Source organism: Lingula anatina, chromosome 1 (assembly GCF_051362555.1).
Source record: "Lingula anatina isolate TDL-2025a chromosome 1, LinAna3.0, whole genome shotgun sequence".
Taxonomy (NCBI): Eukaryota; Metazoa; Brachiopoda; class Lingulata; order Lingulida; family Lingulidae; genus Lingula; species Lingula anatina.
The window spans coordinates 66,954,741-66,964,769 of NC_141767.1; the positions used below are offsets into that span (position 1 = coordinate 66,954,741).

The 10,029-nt window shown below is 38.2% G+C and overlaps 2 protein-coding genes across 3 annotated transcripts; both read left to right on the forward strand.

Annotated features, from left to right (window-relative positions):
• The first annotated feature begins 801 nt into the window (after positions 1-801).
• On the forward strand, positions 802-4,910 carry LOC106154439 (uncharacterized). Its single transcript, XM_013528784.2, has 6 exons — positions 802-1,037; positions 1,352-1,433; positions 2,626-2,786; positions 3,029-3,131; positions 3,358-3,495; positions 3,622-4,910. The coding sequence occupies exons 1-6, from the start codon at positions 975-977 to the stop codon at positions 4,263-4,265; spliced, it is 1,191 nt and encodes a 396-aa protein (XP_013384238.1). The 5' UTR covers positions 802-974; the 3' UTR covers positions 4,266-4,910.
• A 368-nt stretch (positions 4,911-5,278) lies between these two features.
• LOC106154443 (uncharacterized) lies at positions 5,279-9,860 on the forward strand. Of its 2 annotated transcripts, none has more exons than XM_013528787.2 (3): positions 5,279-5,502; positions 8,317-8,365; positions 8,671-9,860. In XM_013528787.2, exons 1-3 carry the CDS (start codon positions 5,408-5,410, stop codon positions 8,920-8,922), a joined length of 396 nt encoding a protein of 131 aa, XP_013384241.1. In that variant the 5' UTR covers positions 5,279-5,407; the 3' UTR covers positions 8,923-9,860. The 2 variants fall into 2 exon arrangements, with proteins under 2 accessions (XP_013384241.1, XP_013384242.1); XM_013528788.2 differs by lacking the exon at positions 5,279-5,502 and adding an exon at positions 7,951-8,058.
• Positions 9,861-10,029: the final 169 nt, after the last annotated feature.

The following is a 10,029-nucleotide window of genomic DNA, read 5'->3' on the forward strand; positions in this document are numbered from 1 at the left end:
GTTTTGGTCATGTCAAACTTGAACTAAATGCAGGCCACTGTTATCTGATGACATCTGATGTGATACTCGAGCTGGTTCCTGTATGCATTGTGTAGTAAACCGGGAATGAAAACCCTTTTTTTTTTTTTTTTTTTGGGGGGGGGGGGGGGGGGGGGCGGAGGGGGGCACGTGCCTATTATTTACCTCTTCAGGCTGATGTCAGGTATCCATCTGTCGCAGTGTGTGCCTTACATATTATAGTAAAATTGCCAACGTTTACTGTTGTGCTTTAAATCCTTATGCCACCCACTCCCAGCGAAATTCTAGATCCATCATGGACTTCGTTCCAGCTACAGTACTGTGCATGTAATTTTATCAAACGTCATAAATAATGTATGCAGTTATTTATTAACATAGACTACTAATGAAAAATTTTTATTATTACTGATAAAAATGTTGATTACAGTGAGCTTATCAAATCGGAATTCTTTTTATAATATTTTAGGTTATGACATGTAACGTTTGTCTTAAAATGAGTTAGATGACGCGCTTGATGTGAGAGGAACGGGAATTCCCAACCTCGTTTTGGTAATGTCTAAAGCAGACGAATCCACTTTCGTTAAAAGGGTCACTAGCTTTAAACGATATCCGTCTTTCTTAACAAATTAATTCACATACGAATAAAATATTGATGATATATGTACAGAAAATATAAGTGACAGCGAAAAACGCTGAACCCGAAAACAAAATACTCAATACACATCTGTATAAGTTTACAACGTGTGAACTATACTTTGGCTATCCCCTCAGCGGAACTTCGAAACTGAAAGTCGGTTTTTTATGAAACTGCAGGAAATATTTCCGTCTCACGAGGCCCTATATATTTACCGCAGCAGACACATATTTGGTGAAATAAGGGAATACGTCAACTCTAAGTCAGGATATATTATTCTTTAAAAAAAAAAGAGAGAATTGTACCTAGCTAGGTGTCAAAGATGCAGTTTACCGTCCGCATGGTTGGAGTCGGGGGTAACCCTTTCGAAGTTTCAGCAACAGAGGTTGGCGAGATTTTCAAGTTGTACTAGATATACCATTATATATAGATGGCTTAATATATATAAGTATTGTATTTTGTTCCCTTTTTGTATTACATGTATGATTAATGTTATTGTTTCAAGTTCAACGTTTTTGACGAGAAATTGAGTATTATGAGACGATTTCTTCGACAAGCTGACATAACTCGAGCGATTCATTCAAATGAAAGTGATTTTGAATATATGTGAAAAGTGTTCATTGTTATGTGGCAGAATGACAACTTCAGCTTATCGTTTACCTTGAAGCTTATATTTTCTTATCATCCTTCTCCTAATAGGAGTCCACGGTAGACACCCTTCTATTATCAGTAGCTGGTAGCTATGGAATACAGTCAGGTGTGATACAGCTTTTTTATTTAGGTAGGTATTATGTTTGACTTTTACCTTTAGTTGTCATGTAGTCTAGTCTCTGCACAAATTGGTTCTAGTACATTGCAGTTAGTACTAAGGAGTAGAGCGAGTCTGGAACTAGGCAGGACAATCAGTTGCAGACTCGGCCAAGACAGAAATGGTACATGAGGGATCATTCATTTTTTATCATCATTTTCACAACTCTACAAGACTTTATACACACACACACACACACACACACACACACACAGCTCTTCAGGTGGACAAGGTTAAAAGCTAAAATGATGACCTTTGACAGCAATTGTGATCAACGTTTTTGTTGTTTTTCAAAAGTGTACAGAGGGCATTAACCCCCCCCCCCCAGCTTATGGTTTGTAGACTTGTAAAAATGATTAAAATGAATGACCCTACTAAACTTACAGTGAGGGGGGGGGGTACAATGTATTTGGGAATAACATGTTTAGACTACAATATAGATTACATGAGAAGGAAAGTTCCAGATTATTTATGACCCGATGCTCTGACATTAATCTTTGACATATGAATTACCCCTTGTTGTTCCCGGTACAAGATAATACAGTGTATTTTTGAACCGATATATTGATTTTACCCAATTGCTGTTTTTGGTCACCTTACTTAGATAAAAAAAAAGGTGGCACTAAACAGGTTTTGTTTGCTGTGTAGCAGATAACCTCTCTTTCTGTGTACTGGTATATAGGGTGTTTTTGATATAAGGTTACCAACAGCTGTTGATCCACTTTATATTTTACGTTTCTCCTTTTTGTTCTTAGTCTAAGGTAAAATATGAACTACTGATTTCCACTCATTGTTAACTTTTATTCTCCCTGCCTACTGATTCTGAAGTAATATATTTAAATTAAAACAATAAAGTGAGGACAGTATTTTTCAAGAGGGAGCAGTTCTCAAAACCAGTTTTTATTCCTATTTGCCATATATGATTATAAAAAAATGTTATTACCTTAATATTTGCGGTCATTTTCTGTATCTTATCTTTTTTTATCTTATTTCTCATGCTTTTCACAGTGTGTGTGTGTGTGTGTGTGTGTGTGTGTGTGTGTGTGCGCGTTTTGGGGGGTTTGGAGGTGATTGGTATAGCCCCACAGCCTCCATTTGACCTCCTTGTCACATTTTTCACACTGCATTCATACAAATATGACACTTCAGACCTTAACACTTTTAGGGCAGCGTTTAGAGTGTGGACAGCGTCTTGGCGGGTATGGGATAGACTGTGACTGTAGCCTCCTGGCAGTGGTATCTGTTCAGGCGAATACAGGCGGTGGAGAATGGAATCTGTTCATCAAAGGACTGGATGGCAGAACTTCAACCATTTCCATAAGCAAGGTAACAGTGAAATTCATTTGACTATTATTCACTGCTCAATAGAATCAGATTAAATCGAAAAAACTCATTTCATATACCCTGTAATTCATTTCTTTCCTTTATTTATTTTAACAACTTTCTTGAAGCAAGACGGCTTATAAATATTTTCTAAAGCATATTGGAATTTCTTCATAAATGATAAAATTTATTTTGAAAGTTACCGAATTTACAAGAACGTGAAAAGCAACTATTTTCTGTCGTAGTCCTCATATAAAAGCTTGGGAGATATGCCAGTAGATGAACTCCTCATCAAGGCCAGTGCTGCCACGCAGATACCAAAAGATCAACAAAGACTGATATACGGGGGTAGGTGATTATGATTGTATTTACTATAAATTTATTTCACTTCACGGACACATTTTCTGTATCATATTGTAGGTTGAGAATAGTATATACCTAAAAGAAGCATTTTAATTTGTTTATATCGTACTTTGCATCCACATCATGTGATAAGATTAGCTTTTAATTAGTGATGTGTATTTCTTATTAATTGTCAACATGATAAATGTGACAGAACTAATTCTGGCTACAGGTAAACAGCTTCAGGAGGGAAGAGGACACACTTTATCCACGTACGGCATTCAGAACCGTTCAACGCTCCACCTGGTGATGCGCCTGCGCGGAGGTGGAATCGAAGGTGATGGGAGGACACCGTGCGGACATGTTCTTGGTAAGGTTTAGTATACAATGGAAGCGCATAAAGCCAATTTGTTAAAAATTCTTTCAATTAGCCTTTTGAGAATGCATGCTTGTTTTTAATTGCTTTTAAAGTTAACGAAACTTTTCTTTGATGTAGGTCCTGCCCACGTAAATACCTTTCGCCAGCAAGTGTCGTCTGGGCAAACTCTTCTGAGCTGCCCTTGCACCCACCCTACCACCCAACAGCAGTGCAAGCAACACCTACCCTACGATACTTGCGTTAAACGCCTCCCGTTCCTATCTAATGAAGACCGCCAGTTTTTAGAAATTGGAATTTCCAAGAACGCACTCGGCGGGCGTGCCAAGGAGTGTCCGTTGTGCAAGAGTGTGTGCGTGCGACGAAGCTCGCAAGATAGGTGTCTCCAATGCCCGGTGTGCACCGTCAAGACCAGGCGCTCTTATGAATTTTGCTGGGATTGCCTGCATGCGTGGAAAGGTGCCTCCAGCGAGAACTGTGGCAACCCGGACTGCTCCTCCTTGGAAGATCCCAGGCTGAAAACTCTCCGTGAGGCACCCCTGAAGACCATAGTAGGCGTGCCTAGTTGCCCCTCGTGGCGTGCGTGCCCATCCTGCAGCCGCCTCATTGAGCACGTGGACGCGTGCAAACACATGTCGTGTCCTTGTGGGGTCACTTTCTGCTTCATCTGTTTAAACGTGCCTGTAAACGGTCGCAGGGGGTGCGGCGCCCACAATGCCCAGTGTCCAGTGGCACCAATACAGACCGAGCTGAAAGGACGTTAGAACTCGAAATGTGGCTCTTGTTTTGCAGAATTCAACATAAACTAGTGTCAGAGCTCTTGTTTTAACTTTGTCCAAGAGGGATGGCAGTTTAAGTAGTAGGCCCTAAGCCGTGTTTTGATCAGGACATATGATGGAACTACTCCCCTAGTTTACTTTTATTGCATGCTTAATTTTGTTATATAGCACTTTAATCAGAAACTAAACCCGTGGTGCCACGATACCTAAAAGACAAAAGACGGTGATAAAATGACCTGTAAAACGAATGTGGATACAGTTTTCTGAATATGTTCGGGCATTGACAATCAGCATTAAGTCAAAAATATGAGAAGCTTCGTCAAAATATATCTAGGAAAGCATATACAGTGCATATCGCGGGGTTTTGGCCTTCTGGACCCCCCTGTACTTCATAGTTTTCGTGGATTTTGTTTTACTGTAGTTAAATCCGTCAATGCTACGGCATCTTTCTTTGTAATTTACTTTCTCTGTTTAATTATTAGAGTTATTTGGGTTGTACTGAACAGTGGCATGCTTATATTAGAACATCTTACATAGCTTTTTATAATTATAATTCGCCAGCCTGCTTCTACTTTTTTCTCTTGCGTAGGTTCACACTGGCCAGAAAAGAAATAGACAGTTTTCTATGCATTTTGGTCTTTTAGCTTTTTATATTATTAAGATTTAATTTGATTTGATTTTTTGCCCTTTCTTAGGCATACATAAATATTTTGCATCACAGAAAATCACGATGTGACCTTTGATATTTCTTTTTTGTTCAGTTGGTTTAGTTGTCAATAACATTCGAGCATTTATCGATTTGTATGCCTGAGTAGTTGTTTTAAACAAAGCGGGGGCTTTTATTGAATGTAGCCAAACTTCAATCGCGCGAACACGAACACTTAAACAAAATGTATTATCACTTTCCATCTGATAAATAAACAACAAAGAAAAGTGAAATGAATCGTTGAATCGATGAAATATTAGTATTTCTACAGCCGGGTTACCTAGTGGTTAGTTCAGTCGTTGACTCATATGATCGACAGCATTGGAATGTAATCAATAATGGATCATTAAATTGCCGCCATAGTACAAACAGATATCAATCATAAATGAAACTAGTAGTTTGGGAGTATTGATCGGTTTGTATGAGCGCAGACGACAGTCGGGTTCCTTCAGAAAACTGGGACAAGATGCCATGGACAGACGCTAAGCCAGTGGGCTGGGGAGGCGGGAGTTTCTGGTAAGCATCATAAGGCAGTAGAGAGCCTACTTGTCTCTTGGTCTGGCCGATAGAAATTACTTGGACATCCTCCCATTTTTCAAAGTTTACATCATACTGTGTCTTCCTGTCGTTTCAGGTTCGGTTTTATGTTAACAGAAGCTATGTTATCTTGTCGTTTGAAACTTATGACTCTATGATATACACTGTATTTCATTTGTCTTCAACGGAAAGCACGATAACCTTACTTACATTACTGTGTACGTCTTTGTCGAAAAGAACATGCAAACTTATTCCATTAGATAATGATCTCAATACATCCTACGTAATTGTTACTACGGAATTCGAAACAGTTTGTACTTAGGATGTCCTCTCTTACTCGTCAGTCAGCGACAAAATAAAAACCTTTTCTTAAGCCAAAAAGGCCGGGGAGTAACGCCGGAGAGCGTATTATCGCCGTAGTGTATTTTTGGTAAGGTTCTTTTGAATTAGCTATTGGAATAAACCGTTTGATACTGATTTCTAGCCCTAGGGAGACAGATTAAGGCGACTTTCCTCCTTTACAGTGTCTGTGGGCAGGACCATAGACTGGGATGGCTCCATGCGGTTAGAACTCAAATCACATGGTCTGCATACGTAGTTGGAAGAGGATTATGACTGTTTAGATAAAAAAAATTGTAAATATTTTTCCCTTTGTTCAAGCAGAACATTGCCATTATTTTTCATTGGACCAACGGTGGACAGAGAGACCTTGTTCTTGTTTTTAGATTTAAACTTGCCTGATAATGTATAATTATGTTGACTAAATTAACTCAATAGCCGGGTTATTATTCTGGCCACGTATAAAGAACTTTCGTCAAAGTCATAATATTTTGCGCGTCCCCTAACGTTCAACTATTCATCTAAAATCTAAATTAAAGAAATTTATACAATCTCGTTGAAAGCCTTTCTTTTTTCAAACGAATAGGTCAATAGTTGACCCGTGGTAGAGCACAGTCTCTTGAAAATAGGTACACCTCCATAAATTTTGTATTTTTTTTACCTTTGCAAATGCTTTACACGTGGTGAATGATTAAGACGGAACTATAATGGCTATGGAGATAGAAGATAAGATATTAACAAGCTGAGTTGCCAGACTCACTTGGCTTCCACCCGAAGTTTTAATTGCTTTTTAACCCGTTTTTGGATTTGGGGAGGAATCTCAACTGGTTTCGAGATATAGTCATACAAATTTTCTGTGATGGCTACGGAATATGCAATGAAGAAAAAAGTTTTCCAGAATTGCCACAACCCTTCCAGTGTCACAAACCTAATTTCATATTTTCGAACCATGCCTTTTAGTAAAATTTGAAGATACTACTTAGTAATCTTTTTTATAGCTACATCGTCTCCTAAGAATTACATAAATCGTTGCTAGATAACCGAGAAAACCTGAGAGTAGAAAATGACATTTTAAACCCCAAACGCTCCTTTTACGTCACCCGGGAAATAGTGGAACAGGAAAATTCGAAAAAAATAATTTGTGATTGATGTCTAATCATATTTATAAATCGCATCTCCCCAGTAACAGTTCTTAGTAAGTGATTACGTATGAAGATATTCACCACGCTGATCCCGGTGTTATATACGAGATGGTACTACTGGTAGTGCCCTGATAGTGATACAGTATACAGTACCGTTGATTGAATGATTTTTACAGATGGGCACTGTTCTAGCTTTTAATCCACTCCCGTTACGCTTGTCTTGACTTGTGTGAATCTAAAGGAGGGTGGATTCCGTTACATGGACCCTCAGTTTCTGTACACCGGGCGATGTGAAATCAAAGCGTACTTCTTTGGGCTGGTCTTAAAACTGATTTAGTCAAGTCGTTGCTGGGTGGGGTATTCTTAATTTTATGCGGAAAGCTCTATCAAAGAAAAGATTAAGAAATTTAAGATAAGCAATATCTTTATCAAAAGGTTAGCTTTGTTTTCTGGAGCATTTGCAGCGAAATATGTCTCTACCAACGCTGATCTTGGACAAAAGAAATATTCGTCCAAGCGCTGAGAATGGTCATCAAAGGAAAATCCAGAATTTTATTTTCATTTATATGACCTGCTTTAAAATTCATTTCGTGGCCAGCACGTAATTCAATTCTTCCAGGTGTTTTTTTTAAATACTAATACTACCATAATATTTTATAAAATAATATCTACTATATCATGAAGAATACATATCAGCATTAAAATGGCTGAGTCTAGTCCCCTTTAACTACAGGGAAAAGGCTAATGCCATTTTAACTCATCCTTCCATCTTATAAAACATTGGCCAGTAAAGGGAATACAGAATTCTGACCGTTGACCTCCTGTCTGTAATGGGTTTGTCACCAGGGACCACCTGCACGCCTATAATCAGTCACCATCACACGATAATATCGACGTCGTATTGTTTATAGAAACAATCGATTGGCGGCGCGGCGCTTTATAAAGCAATCACAAGTAAAAAACGAACAAGTGAAAGCTGCAGCAATAGGAAGTAGTTCTGATACTGTCAAGTTCTCTGTCTCAAATTTAGAGAACAAGAAGAATTTAACATGTGGTGGGTGCATGTAGTGATTGAAACTGTAAATGATTTAGCTTGGTAGTGACATATTTCTCTACACTCTTTCGTTTTCATATATCCTAGTGCTAAGTACAGGCATGAATTGTGTGGATTTATTTTGGTCGGGTGCTGATTTTTCAGTAATGCAGACACATAAGATTAGATAGCAGGTCTCTGTACTAAAATGTGACCATGACTCTCCGATACTCAAATATAGATATACATGTATCACAATGGTTCTCTAATATTCCCCAGGGAGACGAGTCGGTCTGTGTCCCGGGATCATCGTGCGGCAATATTCGGGGTAAGTTTCATATTGAAGTAGAACTTATTTACAATTCCTCTTGCAAAGAATTATTTTAAAACTAAAGAGCGCCGCTTGTGTTTTATTTAGAAGAGCTTTGTTTATGGTGTAAGTCTGAATATTACCGAAGGGGTGGTGATACTCGAACGACACTCTTCCCAACAGAATTCTGCCAAAATAATTCTCAGATCTAGTGCGCCGTAACTGATTGGTAGAGAAATTAATAAATAAAAAGAAAAAAGTTTAACTGTTGCTTTGAATAGATTATTATAATCATTATTGTAACGTATCAAATTTGTTTCTAGAGCACCAGTGGTCCTAGAGGGTTCTACGTCATACACCCCGACTGGACCTCAGAATCCTTGTACTTGAGCAAACCTCTATACACCGCCAGGAGTCGCAGCGCATGGGGGTGGGAGCGCCCCAAAACTCACAAAAATATCAACGGGGTGCAGAGCTACGTCATGCCAAAAACGCCAAGAGTGCCAAAGGAATCGCTAAGATCGACAAGAATGACGAAAGGGGACCTCGAATCTCTTCGTTCTTATTCAAGATGAAACTGAAAGTGTAAAAAGTGTGATTTGAATGAAAACAATGGAGGAAAACACGTTCTAAATGCATTAGTTGTTCTAGTGGTAAAGACGGACTAGTTGTTTGGGAAATGGGTTTGTTGCGCTCAGCTTATAAACTGAGATAAAACAAAAAAGATATGAACGTTATAATATGGACAGTTTGCTCAGTGTAACAAGATGATTTGCTCATATGTAACGCTTATAAACTGGTTACTGTGGTAATACAAGGTTCGTTGAACTTAAAGATAATTATGTCAGTTTTCCATGATCTCAAGAATGTACATTACAATAACAGGGTTTCAAAATGGAGGTCTTTGTGCTAGTGTTATTCCAGGTACCAGAGTTTGATTTTTAAAAAAGGAGTTCACTTACAGAAAGACATCACAATTATGCATCGTACCTGAAGCTTGGAAGCATAATGCACTGCATAATATACTGTGTGTATGTAAGGTCTAAGCCTGAAAGCACAAAAGGCAAGTTTTCGGTGAAGGTGAACTTGAGGCATGGCTTTGGTATATGAGGGTGAAGTACCAATCAAAATCAGTCTTGACTCAATTAAATTATCTTTGGACCGCAATTGCCCTTAAAGCATACATGTATACAGGCAGATGAGCTAAACCGAGAATTATAGTGCCCAAACAAATAAATAAACTAAATATGTTACATGGTATAACTCACAGCGTGGTATAACTTATATCTTATCATATCATATCATATCAAAGTCCTGCAATTTGGATTTGGTATTAATTCTTGTTGCTAAAAAATGATATCCTGTGCCTCTGAATTTCATTTTTTTTGTCTGTTGATATTAATGCAGCACAAGCGTCAATAACAATCACAACAACTTTTCAATCTGAATTTATTTATTTCAAATGTTTTGTGTACATTCAAATTCGAATAAAAAAAGGTTTCATTAAGGCGATATTGATACACAATGCTGTATTCCCCAAATTATTTCGAGCTTGATAACTATTTCTAGGAAGTACCCACCAACAAATACATGTCTTTTAACACCTATTACAGCTGAGCTTCTTGGGCACGGTATTTATGGACAGAATTAGGTCATAGGTGTATTTTCGGTAAACAAGCTCA

What these genes read in the sequence shown, in the direction of transcription:
- LOC106154439 (XM_013528784.2), top strand. Translation starts at nt 975, where the DNA reads ATGCAGTTTACCGTCCGCATGGTTGGAGTCGGGGGTAACCCTTTCGAA. An exon ending in GATACAGCTTTTTTATTTAG is followed by an intron (nt 1,434 to 2,625) that starts GTAGGTATTATG and finishes TAACACTTTTAG; the next exon opens with GGCAGCGTTTAGAGTGTGGA. An exon ending in CAACCATTTCCATAAGCAAG is followed by an intron (nt 2,787 to 3,028) that starts GTAACAGTGAAA and finishes TTTCTGTCGTAG; the next exon opens with TCCTCATATAAAAGCTTGGG.
- LOC106154443 (XM_013528787.2), top strand. Translation starts at nt 5,408, where the DNA reads ATGAGCGCAGACGACAGTCGGGTTCCTTCAGAAAACTGGGACAAGATG. An exon ending in TGGGGAGGCGGGAGTTTCTG is followed by an intron (nt 5,503 to 8,316) that starts GTAAGCATCATA and finishes AATATTCCCCAG; the next exon opens with GGAGACGAGTCGGTCTGTGT. An exon ending in ATCGTGCGGCAATATTCGGG is followed by an intron (nt 8,366 to 8,670) that starts GTAAGTTTCATA and finishes ATTTGTTTCTAG; the next exon opens with AGCACCAGTGGTCCTAGAGG.